The sequence below is a fragment of the Primulina eburnea genome, unplaced genomic scaffold (assembly GCF_022965805.1).
Source record: "Primulina eburnea isolate SZY01 unplaced genomic scaffold, ASM2296580v1 ctg328_ERROPOS900000+, whole genome shotgun sequence".
In the NCBI taxonomy this organism is placed as follows: Eukaryota; Viridiplantae; Streptophyta; class Magnoliopsida; order Lamiales; family Gesneriaceae; genus Primulina; species Primulina eburnea.
Window position 1 is genome coordinate 255,677 of NW_027331150.1, and position 23,500 is coordinate 279,176.

Genomic DNA, 23,500 nt, shown 5'->3' on the forward strand with positions numbered 1-23,500 from the left:
GATTGGGTGTTACGGCGAAACATATAGGAGTCGATGCATTGTAGTCGGGGATTCACCGCTTACCTACGGGTATGGATATCCTATGTGTTTTTCATGTATGTGTGGGTTGAAATCTCTGATCAGAGTATGGTGGTAATTATGAAAGGGGTTTCATAGATTACACCATCGATGCAACCACGACATGACACATAGTATCGATTCATTGACAACTCTCGATAAACCAATAGTTGTCGAATCGGTCGGGATATATGAGCTGAAGGGACCGTACTGTACGCTAACCATAATTGAATGGTTCTTGCAGGCACTATCATGTGATACCTAGGGAATCACGTAAGCGATGCTGCTAGGCGTTTAACGTGATTGGTTGGGTACTATCAGACTTGAGTTCTGACGTTCTTACTATCAAGGAGTTGATAAGTAAGAATGGAGCAATTGGGGTATGCTCGTATAAGGACATGTTTAGTCCGAATCACATTGAGATGTGAACCCACGGCTAGTTGTATCAATGAACCATTGAGGGCCACACAAGTACTTGCTTAGTAAATCCCGAAGAGAAGTAAAATAGTTCAATGTGTTGAACGGCTTATAAATGTGTTTATAAGCGTAAAGAAAATTAGAAGTATGACTTCTATGAGAGAAATATAAATTTTAATTTATGGAAGTGTTCCTAAGATTAAAATTTGGCCAAGTAAATAATGTAGTTGAAAATTGTGATTTTCATAAACATTGTTGTGGACTAAATTAAATTAATTCAAGTGTTGAATTAATTAAACACTAGTGGACCTAGTAGAGTCTAAATAATTAAATTAATTCAAGTGTTGAATTAATTAAATAATATTGAGTCTTGTAGAGCTCAATTTAAATAATTATTTAACTAGTGGGACTTGAGTAAAATCAAGTAATATTTAATTTATCTCAAATGTGTTTGAGATAATAAAATTTAGTCTATGGTTTTTAATGTGTTAAAAACCATATATTATACAAGTGAGACATGTAGGGATTGCATGCTTGGGAGGTGAAGAGCCTTGATTACTTTTTAATAAAATATTCAAAAGGCATGCAACTTTTGAGAGACAACTTTTCACAATACCTAGGCTATTCTCCCACACTCCCAATCTCATCACTTGGCCGAAATTTCTTGGAGGATTTCTCTCCATTTTTCTTCTCTTTTGTTCTTCATTTTTCTTGGAAGAAAATCATTCTCTTTGAAAAATCCTCAAGTTTTTCTAGTGCAAAACTTGAGGGGATTTACCTTGTTGAGTGGTGGGCCTAATTCTTTGGGAGAAGAAGGTGAGCTTGTAGATTTGTCCACCAAACAAGAGCTTTGTTATTTAAAACAAAGTTGGAGCCATTTCATCAACTCTAAGGAGTTGATAGGTATATTTCTTAAAACATCCTATGCATGTTTTTAGTTTTTGTAAATGTTGCACAAAAATATATGGGGGCCGAAATTTATGCTCAAAATTTTTGTTTTTCGCTTCCGTTGCGTTTCCGGCCTCCGTAACCGGTCCGCTTTCATAAGTTTCTGTGGGCGGATCTCGAGATAAAACGTGCCAAGGCAGCAATCCTCCCTGTCAACTGCTGAACATCTTTGGGTCACTGGGGAGAGACCATATCTTGGATAGCTTGAACTTTCTTGGGGTTAGCTTCAATCCCCCTCTCTGTCACCATATAACCCAGAAACTTCCCGCTTTTCACCCCAAAGATACACTTCTGAGGATTCAACTTCAGTCCATAAGACCTGAGGGTGGAAAAGATCTCCACTAAGTCAGGTACTAGCTGGGTTGAATCCTTAGACTTTACCATGATGTCGTCCACATATACTTCGACGTTCCTTCCCACCTGTTCAGAAAAGACTCTATCCATCAATCGCTGATACGTGTCTCCGGCATTTTTGAGTCTGAAGGGCATGACCACGTAGCAGAAAGTTCCTTCAGAGGTGATGAAACTCACTTTATCTTGGTCCTCCACAGCCAAAGGAATTTGATGATATCCCTGATAAGAATCCAACATACACAAATATTGATGTCCCGCTGTGGAGTCCACCAACTGATCTATCCGAGGCAGAGGATAACAATCTTTAGGGCATGCCTTATTGAGGTCTCTGAATTCCACACACATCCTCCATTTCCCTGAACTCTTCGGAACAAGAACGACATTCGAGAGCCAAGTAGGAAACTGCACCTCTCGAATGTGCCCAGCATTGAGCAACTCTCCCACCTCCTTCTTTATAACTATATCTTTCTCGGGCCCGAAATGTCTTTTCTTCTGCTTCACGGGACGAGAGTTTGGTAAGATGTCTAATCGGTGTTCTGCTACATCTGGGCTCGTCCCTGTGAGCTCTTGGGCTGACCAAGCGAACCCACTGAGATTAGCCTGCAAACAAGTAATGAGTTCATACCTGACCTCTGGGTCAAGGTCAGGGGCTATTCTTAGCATCTTCTTGTCGGGCCCCAATGTCACGATCTCCGGCTTCCCATCTATCACCTCATGAACCTCCCTCACTGCCACGGGCAACCCGCTTCGCCCCCTTCTAATCATATTGACCTCCACACGCGCCCTCTTCCCCTCTTCTTTCACTATCCCCTCATAACACCGATGCGCAATCCTCTGGTCCCCGCATAAGACTTCAACCTCCTTCCCTACAGGAAACTTCAACTTCTGATGATACGTAGACGCTACAGCTCTGAAATCCTTTAGGGTTGGTCGCCCCAGAATTGCATTGTAAGCAGATGGAGTGTCCACCACAATAAATGTTGTCATCTTTGTTACCCGCCGAGACTCATGTCCCAAAGATAGAGGAAGGACGATCTGACCAAGCGGCGGTGCCATCCTGCAAATCCATATAGAGTAGAGATTGGCTCGAACTCAAATCCCTCCACCTTCATCTGATCCAGAGTGCTCTTGAAGAGGATATTAACAGAGCTTCCATTATCAATAAAGATTCGTGTCACATTATAATTGGCAACGGTGGCCGTTACCACCAAGGCATCGTTATGAGGAGCCACAATGCCTCGGAGGTCATCTGGTCCAAAACTGATGACAGGATCCTGGGGTAAGTCCGCACCCCAGGATATTTCAAAATTCTCCAACCTCCTGCCATGCGCCTTTCGCGCTCGCCCGGAATCCCCATCAGTAGCACCCCCAGAGATCATATGAATCATTCCTCTCGTAGGGTGGTTATCCTTATTCGTTCCCCTCCTTGGTTCAGCAGGCTCCCGAGGGACATCCTGACCTCGACCTTCTCTCCTCGGCTCCTCGATCCTCTGATGTATCCACGGAGGGCCTCCACCCCGCCTAGAAGATGGACGAGATCTTAGTTCACTCCTGGACAAGGATACTTCTGGTCTACCCCGCGGCGGAGGTCGAGCACTGTTCTCAACCCTCTGCGACTTCTCATCCCTCTCCCCCGACTCCCTCACCTCCATCACCTTATCCCGACTCCTATTCAGAGGAACATGTGATGAGAATTGTCCTCTACTTCTAGTTCTGTCCTCCTCCCTCTCACTTGCACCTCTCTTCTTACCGCCTCTCTCGGCTCCCTCCACCCTACTCCCTCCGGGTCGGTTTTCCATCCTTCTATACCGTTGGGCATCTTCCAAGTTTATATATTTTTCCGCCCGAGCTAACAAGTCATCATAGCTCGACGGAGGTTTCTTGACCAGCGATTTGAAGTATTCTCCCCCCCTCAACCCTTGGGTGAAGGCACTTATCATGATGTCGGGAGTAGCCGCTGGTATTTCCAATGCTGCGCTGTTGAAGCGTTGGACAAACTCCCGTAAAGTTTCAGCCTCTTGCTGTTTCATTACAAACAAACTCAAGTAGTTTTACTTGTGCCTCTTGCTGCTGGCAAATCGGTGCAAGAATGCTGCAGAAAAATCTTCGAAAGACTGTATGGAGTTGGGCCGCATGGTATTAAACCATTGTTTGGCTGATCTTACCAACGTGCCCAGAAACACCCTGCACCTAACTCCATCCGAATATTGTTGCAACAGAGCCGCATTCTCGAATCTCCCCAAGTGCTCTTCGGGGTCCATATATTAGTCATATTCTCCAACGTTCGATTGTCGGAAATTTGGGGGAAGCCCTTTGTCACACCCTTACTCTATACTTAGCATGATTACCATAATAAAAATAAGGTTTGAATGATATAACTATAGTATGAAGCAAATCAAACAAGAGGCATCACTTTGACGGTTTATAAAAAATTTGGCATGATGTCCCTATATTTTGTATAAGCCAAAAACTCAACTCAAGCAACAACCTCAAGCATATTCTCATATAAAAACATACTTTGTATCATCATTCATAACATGGAACTTGTTTCAAACCCTCATATAAAATTTACTACAATACATATGCGGAAGCTATACAATAAGAAGTTCGGTTCTTGTCGAGGTAGGGCACGTCACTAGCATCCATTGGCGAACTGGCATCCTACGTCTCTTCACTACCTGATCCTGTAATACATGAGCTACGTGAGTTTATAAAACTCAATAAGTTGGCACTTATACGTATCAATATGCATCGAAGGAACATACATATCAAGTTGTGATCAACAATGAATCTTAAAAACATGTCATACCGTAGCATATATTCAATGTTCATTTTTGTACTTGAGCCTCATTAGTTGACTTGTACTACCGTGCTTGCTTTATTATATAGCTACTACTGTGTTGGACGTCAGGGAGCAATCTTTGGCAACCCCACGCCCCATGAACATATATTGGCCAATAGCTTTGGTGGACTTAAAACCACCCATGATGTCAACAAGCTCTATATCATGTAAAAATCAGTCATTTTCCTTTCATGTTCATGTTCATGTTCATAACATAGCACCCATCATCAATATTCATGAGTTTCTTACATATTTAATACATAACAATGGAATATGGTGCTATGTTTTCATCAATAAGATACTAACAATGTACATATAGCAATAATCAATGGGAAGTATTTGAAATCATAATATTACTCATGTATTACTTCAAGAACATGCCAACTTACCGTCCAAGCTTAAGAACACTGGTTTAAGATGGTGTTTCTCGCTCCTATACTGTCAAATACATCAATAAACCCATCACTATGTATATATTAGGTGAAAATCACTCCTCTACATGTAGAACAACTAAAAGAGAAGAAAACTTACACCTATATGATGTTCTTGTGATGGAGAATAAACTTCTAACCTCAAAACTTTGAAAGGAATGAAGAAGGAAGCTTTGGAGAAAGTTTCCTAAGTTTTCCTTCGAGTTTGCTGTGGAAAAGGGGAGAAAAACTGATGGGATTGCTTAGAAATGTCGAAACTTATCTTCTTATATGCAAGGCGGCGCTCGGGCGGTCATAAATTACTGCTCGAGTGCGGCACTTTCTGTCCAAAACCAAAAATCCAGAACCACTGGCGCTCGGGCGGTAATTTCTTACCGCTCGGGCGCCACCTATTCTGCTTCTGCGCACTGCTTCATCAAAGATCGCTCCAGAAACGTCTCTTCCGTTCATAATCTGGAAAAGTGGTAAACTAGGAAGTTGTAGCTCTATGTCTTGGCTTGAATTTCCCACTAGTTTCATGTCATTTGGAGGTCTGGGTAAAATGTTATGCCCATTCTCCCAACATGTGTCATTGTAGGAGTGACGATACACACAACCCACTTCGGGGCGCTTTTGGCTTGTCTTCCACAATGATTTGGACAAAACTCAAAATAAGAAAGTTGTAGCATTATATCTTAGCTTTCTAATGGTTAAGGCCTCACACAATTTGGATCAATAATCAAACCATTATGCTAAAACTCGTAACAACTACCACAATTTCGTCTCATTTCCTGCAATCCTATACCAACTTTCATTGCACTACTTCTACCTACACCTCTTACTACCACTATTTTAACACATATTCATTCTCAATACACCATAGACAATATAAAAGTCATGTTGAAACTCAATATTGATAACTCAATCATCACATGAAATCTAATCATCTAAATAACTACATAGTAAACGACATAAACGCATAATTATCATTTGTACGAGTAACCGGGCATTACACCCTTCTTCCAAGATGGATAGTGAAAAAGGGCTTCTTATCTTGGGTGCCGGTGCCCTGCTTCCTACCTGCTCCCTCAATCTCCGTATCTCCTTCCACATCTCCCTCGTCTCACTAATCTCTCCACTTTGAGGGGGTTGCGTCTCTTCAACCCTGCTCTGGTGGACTTCGACATTTTCCTCACGCTCCTGCCGGACGGCTTGTTCCTCTACAAAGATAGATTCTTGATTTCTTTTCAGGGCCTCATCCACAGTTCGGGTGATAAATTGGCCCAGCTGTTCCAGGGTCAAGTTCCCCACATTCTCATTGGGACAGGTTTGCTCAACCCTCGTCTCGTGAATGGGCTGTTCAGTTTTCATCTCTTGACGATGTTGTTCCTGTCTCATCTCAAGATGCGGTTAGTCCTATCTTGCCTCAACATGAGATGGTTCGGGTCCCCTCCGAGGACGCGATGATGTTGAGGTGGCTCTTCCACTCCATCTCTTCCCTACCATCTCTACGTCTCAACTCAAAGTTTCCCACAGACGGCGCCAAGTGATACTCACAGGAAATTTGGGATCCGCTCCCAGCAAGTGTCACTAATACAGACGCAGGGTTTTGAAATTGTCCCGAGCCTAAAATCACGAAAAAGACCATTAAGAAGCTCCTCCGACGCTCAAGTCAGTGACTGAGGATATATGGGGGAGCAGCTATGGGTACTGCTGAAAACAATATAGTGAATAAATTAATTGAATACTCAAACCTGATATTTATAAGAGAATACATGGGCTCTTGATGAGCTTGTTTTCCACTTGGTCTAGGGATGAGCCAGGGATAATGGGACTTTTGATGAGCATGTCTTCCATAATGGGAGACCTTGATGGGCCTGTCTTCCTTGGGTCTCAATTTATAAATTATATTTTAGATAAAATGATTATAAATTGTGTGTGCATTTGCTTAGTTGTCAACTGAATTAAGTAACAGATGATGGCGAAGTCCCTATTCCTGTACGAAAACTACAGCCAGCTTTTATAGAAATAACCACAGTCCCTGCTCTCGAAACATGCAATTAAACCTCGCTTGACTCCTCCCACGCATCGAAACCCACAGCTTTGCCGCTCCCCTTGATCAAAATTGAAACATCATGGGTTTTTTGAAATATTGTTAAGGTTGGGTGGTGTTTGAATTTTCTTTCTCGGGGTTGTGTAGGGATTTAGTTTCAAGGAAATAACGGGTGGTCGGAAGGAGAGGAGCGGCCCATTGTCGGGCCGTGGATCTCGATTCGCTGCGGCAATTGGGATCGGGGTTTTAGCGGGATGCATCTTCGCATTCTTGTTCCCCCATGGGTTTTCCTCCTCCGAGCCGCCTACTAAATTCGTCCGCTCTCCCAGTCTAATCTTGAGGTTTGCAATTCCTTCGTCGTTCTTTGTTGTTTCTTAAATTTTTTTCATTTAATTTGTTGGTTCCTCCATGATTCTCGTCAGTCGTTATCAAGGGGGAACCTAGGATTTTGGTAGCGTCCGATTCAGTGATTCGGGGCAAAATTAATATTTTTCAGAAGGAATATAAATAAAATTCCTTTTTTCCCCATTTTGAGTTGTTTTGAGTTGTGCTACTACCCCTATTGATTTCGTAACGTATTGTTAATTCATCTTGGAAGTGGTGGTGTGTTTCAAGGATTTAGTTAGTGCAAAAATTACTTCCTTTTTTGAATTCAGAATGGTTGTTGCAAGCAAGACTTTTAGGAGTGTATTCAAATTTCAATGTAAGAGATTTATTGATTTTTAATTATTTTTGTAGATTTTAAACGTCTAGACGTATTCAATCATGACTCATATTCTATAGAAGTCTAGTGATATTCAAAATAGACTTTCATAGAGTTTTAAGAAGTCAAGTGGTATTCTACATCGATTTTTAAAAACTTTGTAAAAGTCTAGAGGTATTCAAATAGTGGTATTTATTTCTCTCTAAATCGCTTCCAATCGCCTCTCTTCTTACCTTCTCTCCTCTCATTTATCTTTATCACTTTCTCTATATATATTTTCATCTTTTCTTTTTAAATTTTTCATTTTTTGGCTGATTGTTTATTTAATAATTTTTTATTTTAATATCATAGGAAATTTTGAAATCTATAATTGATTTTGTGATTTTTTATTTATGACTTATACAAATTAATGTAATATTCAATAATAATAAAAGATGATCAAAAAAAAATGTCGCTTAATTCTTAATAATTGAATAAGCTCGCAACAACCATGAAATTTTAAATTTTTTTTAGCATTTTCAATACAATGTAAGCTATGATATTTTTATGTAATATTATATCTACACAATGTTAAATAATATTCTTTTCACGTATATATTATCAATTCAAAAACAAGGTTACTGATTACTTAATTGATGTATTTTAAAAATTTACAAACATGCATACAAACTTATATATATATATATATATATATATATATATATATATATATATATATATATATATATATATATATACATGTAAGTGTTAAATGATTTAACTTTTAAATAAGTAAATTTATTTATTAATATAAATGTTGAAAAACTATTTCAAATTGAATATGTTATGTATGTCAATTAATTATTGGTTCTAAAAAATTAATAAAAAATAATATGTTATAATTAAGTATAACATTTATAAAGTTTTATAATTTTTTTTGACCAAAGTCTATAAAAATCTTGCAAAAAATTCTACATGAATCCACATAAATCTGTAAGATTCTGTAAAAATCAATAAAAATCTATCAAATCCATTAAAGTTTATCATTTGAAAAAGTCTTCAAAAGTAATCAAAAATCTAATTTGAATACACCCCACTTAGATGGTGGGAATGACACGGACTTTAGATTTTTTTTTTTTCTCTAGTTATGAACTGCATAATAAGTGACTGAAACGTCCTACTAGTATTTTAAAAATCAAGTGCAATAGTCATAAAATAAAATTGTCTACTGTTTTACCAAACTTAAAAAGCAATAATTTGAAAAGTAAAGCCCATACTAAACCTCTCAAAAATCTCAAAAGCATAAATAAATAATCTTAAAAATCTTTAACATAAATCATAGGTCATAAATCATAATGCGGAAAAAGTAGAAGCGCTGGTCCTCGGGTTGTGTGCACCGACAGTCTAGTAGGATCATCCATCAAGACCTCCATCAAACTCACCTGCATCCATCACACCTAGTGAGTCTAAAGACTCAACACACCGTCATCTTTATAGCAAATAATATATATAAAACCACATGCAACAGTGAAAATACTTTTAGGTAAAAATAACATTTCATGATATGCATAGATAACCTTAATCTTTTTCCTTATCATGACATAAAAGCATTTTAACATGATCATAAACATTTTCCTTTTCCTTTTCCTTTGTTCAATTCAGATCGTTAATTGTGACTTTCTTGATCATGATCATGAAGGTCGATGGATCCATCTACGTATAACCACAGTACTGGGCGGCGGGTGACAACCAGCCACACACTCACCGGTCAACTGAGCCCTGCCTATCATGATTCGAATAGAAATACGATCGTCGGGGCTCCCTCTGGGGCCTTTTCCCCTCACGATATTCCCATTCTTCCGTTACCACAAAACCGTTACCACATATCCGTTACCACATATTCGCAATGATGGAAACACGATCGTCGGGCTCCCACTGGGACCATAACCCTCACGACGTCGCCAACATTAACGAATTAGTCACAATCACTTCACATCCTTCAACATTTTTTTCATTCACATCACTTAGAAAAATCATGAATAATATTTACATTTTCATTTTTGAAACAAAGCATGCAACATGTATTTTAAATGTCTTCTTAAATCATAAAAATCATTTAGACATTTAAAAATCATATTTTAATCATGAATAATTCATAAACATTTAAAAATAATCGAAATTTCATAAAAACAGTATTTTGGGCACTGCCACGACCTTTACTAATTTCTAGGTGTAAAAGGACCGTTTTACCCCTGGACTCGACATTTTATGTTTTCAACTTTTTTCTTAATTCCATTGACTCTAACATGTCCCAAATAATTATTTAAGCCTACATGAATTTTCTCATATTTTTATTTAGCTTAAATCGAGAACTTTTAAATTAATCTTTAAATAAGAAGTATTACTGCGTTTTAATCCCTAATTAAACCAAAATTTAATAGAAAATTCCCAATTTAAAAACATAGACTTATAATAATTATTTAAGCTTAAACCTAATTTTTCATAATTTTATAAGGGTTCAAACTAGGCGTTTCAATTAACTCGTTAGTTAGCGTTTCGTGCGGCGAAAAAATTCCGAATAAATCCAAAACTCAATATTTTGATTCCAAATTTTAAACATAACCTTTTTATGATATATTCTACCCTTCCAAGTCATGAGCCACCCCCGTGGACCCTTGGATTCATTTTTAGTTCTTTAATTTCGAAATATGACACCTAAGTGAACCCACCGAGCCATCTCCCGATTTACTCGAGCCACGTCCGAGCCACCTTGAACCAAAACCTAGCCAACTAACCTAGGGACCCTACTGACCAAGCCCAGCCCAAAGAACAAGCCCCGGCCCGCTCGAAAACCCACTGAACTTTGCCCCCAAAACCTGCGCACAAGATGTTGTTTCTCTCGAGACTCCCAGCTAGCCTGGGCTTTTCCATCCGAGCCATCACCGAGCCCAGCACACCCTAACCATCCCTGGACCACGTCTAGACCCTACCCAGACCATCCCATGCCCTGGAACCCGCGCATGAAGCAACTGAAACAGAAGACAGCATGCGCGATCACCCCTCCCCCTGCGTTCCCACGTTTTTCTCGGCCTTTGCTGGACCAAGCCACTCCCCTGAACCCAGGGGCGGAGGCACTAAGGGGGCTGGGTTGGGCTCCAGCCCCCCCTAATTTTTTTTTTTAAAAAAATAAATATGTTTTATTTTAAAAAATTTGTTGATTAGCCCCAATCTGTATTTTTTTTTTCTTTAACTTCTCTATTCTTCTCCCTCAAATCATCATAATTTTGATTACTTCAAATTGTCGTGACTTCATAATCGGTCGCCAATTTTAAAAATCGATTGTAGATTCGAAAAACCCACGGAATAAGCTTTTTTTAATACCAAATTTTCGAAGTTTCTTTGTCGTCTTGAAATCAACCGTCGCCCATTGGTCGCCGTTTTCACCGAAAATATGAGAAAATCTTAATGTTAGACTTTCTACCGCTCGTTCTTGTTGTTCTTTGTTAGATTTCGAATTTTAAAGGTAATTTCAGATTTTAGTATTTCAAAATTTGGGTATTTTGGTTTTTTTTTTTAAATTCTGATAATTGTTATATATTAATTTTTTTATTGTAGTTACTATTTTGAGCCGATTGATGATATTGATAATTTTTAGAATTTATTTGAGCATTATTTCGAATTTCCAGATTTTATATTGAGTATTGTTGATTTTTAGTGTTGATTAGTTATTATTTGGATGTTTAGATGCTATAGAAAATATAAATACGAATTTATGGAATTTTGTAGGAATTTTGGAAAAATTCAGAAATATGTAAATGAGGTTTTCGGATTTATATTCAGTAGTGTTTTAGCTCCATATTTTTTTGAAAGTATTAAATATTAAATACTATTGTTCTATGTTTTCATGAAGTTAATGTTTACATATTTTTTATTTTAATTTTTTAGTTAATTATTTATTTTATTAAATACACTATGGGACGGAGCCAGCCCCAGGTAATTTTAAATACTGGCTCCGCCCCTGCCTGAACCTAGCCCTTCCTAACTCTCCCTGGACCATCTTAAGCCATCATCCAGACGCCCTAGCCCAGCCCTCTCTCGAGCCACCCTCATAAATCTCTCGGCCACCCTCAAGCATGCGTGGGAAGTGCCCTTTCTCGTGAGGACTCTTCCCCAGCCCCCTTAGCGCGAGCCCTGGCCCTTCTAGGACCCTTCCTAGGACCTAACCACGTCCCAACCGAACCCTCCTCAAGACCTGGTCGAGCCCCTAAGTCCCATGCAACACAAACAACCCATGAACCTTGAACAAGCCAACCAAAACTAACGGTTTCCAGATTGGTTTTCTTTATTATTCTTACAGCGTGTGTGGTGTATTTATAGGGCCTTATCAGTTGTGTAAAACCATCCTTTATCAATTCTAATCATGGCAGCCCCTTAACAACCCAATATACATGTTTTGAATAGAAAATCATGCTTCAAAAGTCACATACACTAGAAAAACGAAAATCTGACAAGGTGTTCCTTGTTTTTCATGCAAAATAATTTTAAATAATTACTATGGTGTGAAATATGAGAAAAGAAAGAAGTATGGCGTGCCTTTGCGTTTTAAACGCACGAATAAACGTTGACGACGAAGAACGTAGACGCGGAGGGCCTAGTCTTGACAACCTTTGAAACTTCCTTCGAAATTTTCTCCAAAGTAATTTGTGTGTGATGTCGTGTATATGGAGTGCCAAGGAAGAGTTTTAATTGAGGAAAAGAGGTGGGCGTGAGTTAATGAATTAATGGGAGGGTTTTGAGTATTTTATAGTTTAATTAATCACTAATTAGGCTTAGGCCCATTAAGAGATTAATTAGGCCCATTAATGCTTTATCAAAAAAATTTAAAAGATTTAAAAATAATTTTGCTTAAATAAGTTTGTGAATTTATTAGCCGGGTTGTCAAGACGTTCGTATTTTTTGTTGAAAAACCAACACCGATAAAATTTACGTCCCAGCGTATAAAATCACCTCAAAACCCTTTTTTTTAAAAAAAAATTGGAAAAAAACATCCCCCTTAATTTAAATAATTAAAAACAATTATTTATTATTAAAAACATTTTCTAATTTTCAGCCCTCGGTCTCCGTTCCTCGATCGCAAGTTGAATAACCTTTAAAAATACCTTTTAATGCAATCATGTAGAAAAATATATTTTAAACATGCAAATATGCACAACATAATTAATTCATGCAATTAAAACAATTAATTAAAATACCATGAATTTAATAACTTGCGCGCATGTGGTTTACGTGGACCTTAAAATATTCGAGACGTTACAATCTTCCCCCCTTAAATTGAATTTCGTCCTCGAAATTCGCTTATCCTCAATGACCCCAAAGTTTAGACTTAGTTCTAGTATCCCAAAAATCCACGCTTCCGCTGCGCTTACTCTGATAAACTTAATTTCTAGAATGTCCTTACGTCTTCTTGATCCCAATTAATTTTCCTTCTAAATTCTTATTTGCAAATGGCAACTTAAAAAGACCCATAATTACTTATTGCAATATTATTATAACCTCGAATTTCAACTTTTCTTAAAATTTCCAATATAAAAATATGGATGACCATAATTATCATATATTATTTTCTTTATTTTATACCCAAAATGTTCATCAACCTATCCAATTTCAATCTTAAAATCCCAAACGCATCTGCTAACGCTCAGATTTTTCAAACCTAGTATCGATTCATCTTTAAAAACCCTTTATTAACATTCCTTATAACATTATAACCAAAGATATCCAAGGTTCCAAATATTCTTAAAAGTCTAAATCCTCAAAATTCTTATCTTTTAAACCATCAAATTATCGTTTATTGCTAAATTAGTCCTCAATTTCTTTAATATTTGCAAAATAATTCTTAATTTCCTCAAAAATTATCTTAATTGGTCATTAATTTCAAAATTCCTACAGTTAACCCATAAGTTCTTGGCATTCTTAATTTCCTTCTACAGGTTTCCCATAACATAATTTCAATAAATTTAAACTTATTTACCCAAAAATCAATTCCTATATCCAATTTTACTTTTATTCAAACTAAAAATCCCAATTTATACATTTTCTTATTCCCAAAGTCGTGGCAATTCTCGAATAATTATTCCTTATGTCTAATTCCCAAAAATTAATTCAACTAATAACCATGAATCATAAATATTTTCTTAAAAGAAAATATGTATCCCAAAGCATTCGTAATATTTACGATTAACTTATAACCCAAAAATAGAACGTCAATGCTAAAACCCAAAAAAAAAAACATCGTCCAATTCCACCACCAAACCAACATGCGTTGAACTCAAATAATTTCTCATTTCATATCGTATCACGTATAAAAATTCTAAAGCATATAAATCATATATTATCATAAAGCTATTAAACATGTGGCGTAAACGTAATATTCATGTACTTATGTGCAGGTAGCATCATAAAATCATATAAAGCATGTAAACTTACAAGTTTGAGGCTTGACGACTGATCTTCCCGGCGCTGATGGTGGCACAACCCTTTACAGGAACCATTGCTCTGATACCAACTGAAACGTCCTACCCTTTTTATTGGTTTAAAAGTACTAGAAATTTTCTTTTTCCGGCCATCCTAATAAAATATTTTTACCCTTTTAAAATAAAACCTCAACCACTAGCATTTTAAAAATCAAGTGCAATAGTCATAAAATAAAATCGTCTACTGTTTTACCAAACTTAAAAAGCAATAATTTGAAAAGTAAAGCTCATACTAAACCTCTCAAAAATCTCTCAAAAGCATAAATAAATAATCTTAAAAATCTTTAACATAAATCATAGGTCATAAATCATAATGCGGAAAAAGTAGAAGTGCTGGTCCTCGGGTTGTGTGCACCGACAGTCCAGTAGGATCATCCATCAAGACCTCCATCAAACTCACCTGCATCCATCACACATACTGAGTCTAAAGACTCAACACACCATCATCTTTATAGCAAATAATATATATAAAACCACATGCAACAGGGAAAATACTTTTAGGTAAAAATAACATTTCATAATATGCATAGATAACCTTAATCTTTTTCCTTATCATGACATAAAAGCATTTTAACATGATCATAAACATTTTTTTTTCCTTTTCCTTTTCCTTTTCCTTTTTCTTTGTTGAATTCAGATCGTTAATTGTGACTTTCTTGATCATGATCATGAAGGTCGATGGATCCATCTACGTATAACCACAGTACTGGGCGGCGGGAGACATCATCCACACTCTCACCGGTCAACTGGGCCCTGCCTATCATGATGAATAGAAATACGATCGTCGGGGCTCCCTCTGGGGCCTTTTCCCATAAATGGGCTCCCTCTGGGCCTTTTCCCCTCACGATATTCCTATTCTTCCGTTACCACAAAACCGTACCACATATCCGTTACCACATATTCGCAATGATGGAAACACGATCGTCGGGCTCTCACTGGGACCATAACCCTCACGACGTCGCCAATATTAACGAATTAGTCATAATCACTTCACATCCTTCAACATTTTTTTCATTCACATCACTTAGAAAAATCATGAATGATATTTACATTTTCATTTTTGAAACCAAGCATGCAACACGTATTTTAAATATCTTCTTAAATCATAAAAATCATTTAGACATTTAAAAATCATATTTTAATCATGAATAATTCATAAACATTTAAAAATAATCGTAATTTCATAAAAAAAAGCATTTAGGGCACTGCCATGACCTTTACTAATTTCTAGGTGTAAAAAGACCGTTTTACCCCTGGACTCGACATTTTATGTTTCAACTTTTTCTTAATTCCATTGACTCTAACATGTCCCAAATAATTATTTAAGCCTACATGAATTTTCTCATATTTTTATTTAGCTTAAATCGAGAACTTTTAAAATTAATCTTTAAATAAGACGTATTACTGCGTTTTAATCCCGAATTAAACCAAAATTTAATAGAAAATTCCCAAATTAAAAACTTAGACTTATAATAATTATTTAAGCTTAAACCTAATTTTTCATAATTTTATAAGGGATCAAACTAGGCGTTTCAATTAACTCGTTAGTTAGCGTTTCGTGCGGCGAAAAAATTCCGAATAAATCCAAAACTCAATATTTTGATCCCAAATTTTAAACATAACTTTTTTATGATTTATTCTACCTTCCAAATCATGAGCCACCCTGTGGACCCTTGGATTCATTTTTTGTTCTTTAATTTCGAAATATGACACCTAAGTGAACCCACCGAGCCATCTCCCGATTTACTCGAGCCACGTCCGAGCCACCTTGAACCAAAACCTAGACAACTCACCTAGGGACCCTACTGACCAAGCCCAGCCCAAAGAACAAGCCCCAACCCGCTCGAAAACCCACTGAACTTTGCCCCCAAAACCTGCGCACAAGCTGTTGTTTCTCTCGAGACTCCCAGCTAGCCTGGGCTTTTCCATCCGAGCCATCACCGAGCCCAGCACACCCTAACCATCCCTGGACCACGTCTAGACCCTACCCAGACCATCCCATGCCCTGGAACCCGCGCATGAAGCAACTGAAACAGAAGACAGCATGCGCGATCACCCCTCCCCCTGCGTTCCCACGTTTTGCTCGGCCCTTGCTGGACCAAGCCACTCCCCTGAACCTAGCCCTTCCTAACTCTCCCTGTACCATCTTAAGCCATCATCCAGACGCCCTAGCCCAGCCCTCTCTCGAGCCACCCTCATAAATCTCTCGGCCACCCTCAAGCATGCGTGGGAAGTGCCCTTTCTCGTGAGGACTCTTCCCCAGCCCCCTTAGCGCGAGCCCTGGCCCTTCTAGGACCCTTCCTAGGACCTAACCACGTCCCAACCGAACCCTCCTCAAGACCTGGTCGAGCCCCTAAGTCCCATGCAACACAAACAACCCATGAACCTTGAACAAGCCAACCAAAACTAACGGTTTCCAGATTGGTTTTCTTTATTATTCTTACAGCGTGTGTGGTGTATTTATAGGGCCTTATCAGTTGTGTAAAACCATCCTTTATCAATTCTAATCATGGCAGCCTCTTAACAACCCAATATACATGTTTTGAATAGAAAATCATGCTTCAAAAATCACATACACTAGAAAAACGAAAATCTGACAAGGTGTTCCTTGTTTTTCATGCAAAATAATTTTAAATAATTACTATGGTGTGAAATATGAGAAAGAAAGAAGTATGGCGTGCCTTTGCGTTTTAAACGCACGAATAAACGTTGACGACGAAGAACGTTGACGCGGAGGGCCTAGTCTTGACAACCTTTGAAACTTCCTTCGAAATTTTCTCCAAAATAATTTGTGTGTGATGTCGTGTATATGGAGTGCCAAGGAAGAGTTTTAATTGAGGAAAAGAGGTGGGCGTGAGTTAATGAATTAATGGGAGGGTTTTGAGTATTTTATAGTTTAATTAATCACTAATTAGGCTTAGGCCCATTAAGAGATTAATTAGGCCCATTAATGCTTTATCAAAAAAATTTAAAAGATTTAAAAATAATTTTGCTTAAATAAGTTTGTGAATTTATTAGCCGGATTGTCAAGACGTTCGTATTTTTTGTTGAAAAACCAACACCGATAAAATTTACGTCCCAGCGTATAAAATCACCTCAAAACCCTTTTTTTTAAAAAAAAATTGGAAAAAAAACATCCCCCATAACTTAAATAATTAAAAACAATTATTTATTATTAAAAACATTTTCTAATTTTCAGCTCTCGGTCTCCGTTCCTCGATCGCAACTTGAATAACATTTAAAAATACCTTTTAATGCAATCATGTAGAAAAATATATTTTAAACATGCAAATATGCACAACATAATTAATTCATGCAATTAAAACAATTAATTAAAATACCATGAATTTAATAACTTGCGCGCATGTGGTTTACGTGGACCTTAAAATATTCGGGACGTTACAGAATTCATCTTTGATAAAAGTGTAGAGCGAAAAGGGCAGACACGTGCTTGATGTATAAGTAGTCTCTAGGAAATTTAACTTTGAATGTAACCATGTAGAGGTCCTTCCTTGTTTGGATATGTAGTCTCTTGGAAATTTAACTTTGAATGTAACCATGTAGAGGTCCTTCCTTGCGCGGATATGTAGTCTCTAGGAAATTTAACTTTGAATGTAACCATGTAGAGGTCCTTCCTTGCGCGGATATGTAGTATCTAGGAAATTTAACTTTGAATGTAACCATGGAGAGGTCCTTATGTGGATATGATGGAAAATATAAATGTGATGATGTCTGATGTAATGTTATATTATTCCATAGGTTGATTCTTCATGTGAATCAACGGAAAAAATAAATCTTCTGAAAGCTGATATCATGAAGCTGTCGGACAAGAATGTTGAGTTGAAAAGGACAGTTAGAGAGTTGAATGAAAAGCTACACCTGGCTGAGCAGGCAAAGGGTCGTGCGCAAGAACAGATTATGGTATTGGGTGAACCACACAAAGCTGGACCTTTCGGTACTGTTAAAGGCTTGAGGACAAATCCAACTGTCGTTCCTGATGAAAATGTGAATCCAAGACTTGCAAAGATTTTGGCAAAGGTTGCTGTGAATAAAGAGCTTATTGTTGCAATTGCCAACTCAAATGTAAAGTGGATGCTAGAGGTGTGGTTTACTAGCATTAAAAAAGTGGGCATCCCAGATTATCTGGTACTTGCATTAGATGATGGAATCCTAGAGTTTTGCAAGTCGAATGACGTCCCTGTGTACCAAAGGGACCCTAATGAGGCTATTGATTCTGTGGGAAAAACAGGTGGTAACCATGCTGTCTCAGGACTGAAATTCCAAATATTGAGGGAGTTTCTGCAGCTTGGTTATGGTGTACTGCTTTCAGATGTCGATATAGTTTACTTGCAGAATCCGTTCGACCATTTATACAGAGACTCTTATGTGGAGTCGATGTCTGATGGTCATAGTAACATGACAGCTTATGGGTACAACGATGTATTTGATGAACCTTCAATGGGTTGGGCTAGGTATGGCTCACACAATGCGAATATGGGTGTATAATTCAGGTTTCTTCTATATCAGGCCTACAGTTCCTTCGATCGAGCTCTTGGATCGAATTGCTAATCGGCTTACTCGAGAAAATGCTTGGGACCAAGCGGTTTTCAACGAAGAACTCTTCTTCCCGTTGCATCCTGGTTATGTTGGGCTTCATGCTGCTAAGAGAACAATGGACCATTACCTCTTTATGAACAGTAAAGTCCTTTTCAAGACCGTCAGAAAAGATGCGAATTTGAAGAAACTCATACCAGTTATTGTTCATGTAAACTACCACCCGGATAAGCTTCCAAGAATGAAAGCTGTTGTCGAGTTTTATGTAAATGGCAAGAAGGATGCTCTCGATCCTTTTCCTGATGGGTCGGAATGACAGTGAAGCTGGTGATAGATTTCATGTTTAAGCTGGTCTTTTTTCTTGGTTCTTTTTATTGTATACGGGATTCTCAACAGATTACATGTTTTTGGAAGGGTTCGTCGAGTTTTATGTAAATGGCAAGAAGGATGCTCTCGATCCTTTTCTGATGGGACGGAATGACATTGAAGCTGGTGATAGATTTCATGTTTATGTTGGTCTTTTTTCTTGGTTCTTTTTACTGTATACGGGATTCTCAACAGATTACATGTTTTTGGAAGGGTTCGTTTGCAAATATGGCTTAAACATCTTAGTTTTGTTTCATATATCATGTTTTTATTATGATGCTAAAAGCTGCTTTTTAGCTTTTCAGTGTAATGTTTTTTATATTTGACATCGATTCTATGCACTGATATCTTATCGCCATCAGATATAGTTTAAAATTCAATAATTGATACATGCAATTATACGTATGGATTACTGAAGCGCTCAAATTTTGGTACAATCATTGTTCAGGAATTGATATAAGAATTGTAGATAGCATGCACCTGGAATGAGGAGCACAAAAGAAGCTTTCAGAAACTAAAGGAATTGCTAACAACTGCCCAGCTACTCGCATTACTCAATAGAATAGACGGGTTTGTAATCTATATGAAAACAGGTTTCGGATATATGTGTAGAACCCGTAAAACAGACTACGTATAAGTTATGCATAATTTCTAGTATTTAAAGTAAAATGATTTTTATTATTATTGCATGAGGATTTAAATTCTTTTCTTTAAAGTTAATTATTTTATGCAGTAGTTTAACTGTTATCTTATCAGTTAATTAAGTGAGGCCGGACTGGAGTTGGAGTTTTGAGATAAAATTTAATATTAAGAAAACATTCCCAGAATTTATTTTAGCTAACTAGTAAGTTAATTTAAGTTAAAAGGAGGTTTAAAGAATTATTTAAGTAACTTGAGGTAAGTAAGAAATAAGTTCATTTAGGTTCCATAATTATTGTGTTAATTCACTACATTATTTAAAAGATAGGTAAGGCTCTAAAGATTTAAAATACATCAACTAAGCAATATTTTCCCTCCATTTATTAGCTTAATTTCTGCCACCCCCTAGATGTCATAACAATTCTTTGACAACTCACCGCATTTGACTCTTTCCTTGTTATTTCTTAGTATGATAACCCTTCATTTTTGTAATCACTATTAATTATTAATCCATCATTATCCTAGCCTTGTTTGACATGAAGAATCGGTCCTTGTTGCACCCCATTATCCCTCCAACAATCTCTTGGATATCAAACTATTTCAAATTCAAAGAGAGCAAGACTTGATCTTGCCATCCCTTCTATATTGCAACTCCCCTTCATCACTCCTAACCATTCCCTCCCTCTCCATTATTTCAAAAATTCAGAGCACATTCATAGTAAAAATCGTGAGCCTCATAGCAAGAATTAAGAGAGGAAATCGAATAGAAGCAAGAAAAGAAGATCACTCTGTCTTCTCCGCGCCGCGTCGTCATATTCTTTTGTTTTCTTTTCAAAACGAAACCAAGGCATGTATATATTTTTATTTTCTCTTCAATCAAGCCATATTAGTACTTTAAAACATCATACTCATGATTTTATTTCAGCAAAACCGAAATACAAGACCACTTTTTCAAACAAAATGAAGTGCAGATTTTCGGCCCTTCCTTTCATGCTTCACGGTTCGCTTGTTTTTGGTGTTTCAGGTGGATGGCTCGTGTCCAGGCTCCCAAACTGCATCTAGAAATGTACTAGGACATGTTAGGATCATGTTGGTCCATTAGTTCAAGCCCCATACATGCTGGAAATCAGAAATGACAGCAACTCCCCAAGCATGCCCCTTTTGTGATCGATTTTCTCATGTTGTTGTCAAAGGAAAATGAATCTGATCTTGGCTGCCCTAGGGGCTATAGCCATGGTTATAACATCTCCTTATTATGTCTAAGACGTGACCAAGTCGGCCTTTTGAGGCTTGGTCCATGGTGGAATCAGTTTTCAATTAAAAGAAACAAGAACAGCCCCTCGGCCCCTTCACCTTACTGCATGTAATGTTTCGGTTTTGGTGGAGTGGTGTGGATCTTGGTTGGCCTCTGGCCCTTAGCCACAGTTCATACCATACTTCTTGATGTCTAGATCGTGCCATGGTCAATCAAATGGCCACTGGAACGATCCATGACAGCAAAACAATAGCAATGCCCCACGCGCGCAGAATTGGTGCTCGGTTGGGATGTGTGGTTTGTTTCTGGTGTGGTTCGAATTGTGGCTGGCCTAGGGCCCTTAGCCATGGTTCAAACCATACCCTAGGATGTTGGTAAGAGGCTCTGGTCGGTGGGGCAAGCCCCAATGGCCAATAGTCTCGCAAACGAAGCAATGTAAGCACAAGTGCGGTTGCTGGAATTTCTGGACAGCAACTTGCTGCTTCGGTCCAGAGGCTCGTTTGAGTTCTTGGTTGGCTTTTAGCCTATGAACTTGGGCTGGACAGTACCTCAACGAGTTGGAAAGGTCGTGTTTTTGACCGTTCATGATTCGGTTAAGTTTAGAGGTCGTACGAGAATTTACGGTGCAATGTGACAAATTGACTCTCGAAAGAGCGTTTCATGTTTTGGCCTCCATTCACCAAAAATTTCGACTTGCATCATTTTTGGAGCATTATTTCATCATTTTAGATGTATTTTAATCATGACTAAATGATGGTTCGGTGTTGGTTCGGGTTGGCACGGAGTCATGATTAAATACCAAGTCATTGGGCGTAATTGTCTCGTTTTGGATTCAATTCCAAAGTTTGGTCAAGAAAAATCATTTGCATATTTTTCATGTTAAATTTAGGTCGCAGCGAGCTTGGGAACGGTCCAACCCACATGGTAAAAAAATAATACAGGATATTTAATATTTCACTATCATGGGATTATTGTATCACCCGGTGGTCACTTACCGGTTCATTTCAGTTCCACCCAGTATATTGTGGCATTAGTCTGATCAGACGATTATTACTTCACCCTGTGGTCACTTACCGGTCAGTTCAGTTCAGTGCAGGGGCCACTTGCGTAGACTATAATCTCAAAAGAAAATTATTACATGCTATTTCATTACAGGGCTCCAAGGAGCAAACATTTTCACTATGATTTTCAGTTCAGTTATGCACGTATTATAATTAATCATGACACAATATTTACGTTATGCCTCATGACATGATATTTTCACTTGCATGTAATTTTATTATTTATTTACTCGTTATTTACGATATATGCATGCTGAGTCTTTAGACTCGCTAGACTTGATTGTTGTAGGTACTGATGAGGTCGGGACTGAGGGCGGGGACCAGTGAGCCAGCTCGAGTCGGCAGTAGTGGAACCCGAGGACCTCATTTCAGCAATTACCATTTTTATACTCAAACATTTTTATCAGTTGTTGGATTACTTTAACTTGTTATTTTGCAAACAATAATTTCTTCCGCTGCTATTTTGAACATTAAACTTGATTTATCAGTTTATTTTATGAATGAGGCATTTTCATTATTTTAAAAAGAAAATTTTAAATTGTTCCGCAAATTTTCTAACACGAATTTTCGGGCCATTATAATATGTGTGCTAATGCAAAAGGACGTGATCATAGTCTATGCGTCTAGAAAATTTAAAAATCATGAGGTTAACTATCCTACACATTATTTGGAATCAGGGGCCATAATATTTTCCTTAAAAAAGAGGCTGCATTATTTATGTGGAACGACTTTCGACATGTACACAGATTGTAAGAACCTGCGGTACTTATTTACTCGGAAAGAACATAACATGAAGCAGTAGAGATGGATGGAGCACTTGGAGGACTATGATTGCTTCATACTTTATTGTTCGTGAAAAGTTAATGTGGTAGTCGATGCGCTAAGACCGAAAATCGGTCTTTATCTTTTAATGTCAAAGGAAGTAGCATCGTATCGAGGGATAAATTACACATTCAGTCTCATGGATATGCTACATGATTAAAAATTGAATTGGAAGCAGCTCAAGATACCAACCCTGACATTGTAAGGTTAAGAACATCGAAAGAACACAGCCCTGATGTTACCACTAACTTTGTCGGTATACTAATCTATTGGACCGTAATTGTGTGCCTAACTCCATGAAACATGAATATTGGAAAAAGCTCATAAACCCCGATTCACAAACCATCCAAAGATTCTAAAATGTATAAAAGGCTTGAAACAACATTTTTGTTGGAAGGGAATGAAATAGATGGTGCCAATTTTGTCAACCAATGTCCTCCTACATGTCAACTGATTGAAGCAGAGCATCAATAAAAAATCTGGACTTTTACAACCTTTACTCACACC

General features: G+C 37.8%; 2 protein-coding genes and 1 pseudogene across 2 annotated transcripts in view; 2 read left to right on the forward strand and 1 right to left on the reverse strand.

The window, feature by feature from the left end:
* LOC140820947 (probable protein phosphatase 2C 55) overlaps window positions 1–19,716 on the forward strand; it is a 41,233-nt gene extending 21,517 nt beyond the window's left edge. The window contains exon 7 of the mRNA XM_073181332.1: window positions 19,665–19,716. The gene's annotated coding sequence lies outside the window, so the exon portion shown is untranslated. The remainder of the gene's footprint in view (window positions 1–19,664) is intronic.
* Window positions 2,769–6,399, reverse strand: LOC140820952 (uncharacterized). The gene is made up of 2 exons (XM_073181340.1): window positions 6,109–6,399; window positions 2,769–3,797 (listed from the first exon to the last, which is right to left on the reverse strand). The coding sequence occupies exons 1-2, from the start codon at window positions 6,397–6,399 to the stop codon at window positions 2,769–2,771; spliced, it is 1,320 nt and encodes a 439-aa protein (XP_073037441.1).
* On the forward strand, window positions 6,718–19,621 carry LOC140820953 (arabinosyltransferase RRA3-like; annotated as a pseudogene).
* Window positions 19,717–23,500: the final 3,784 nt, after the last annotated feature.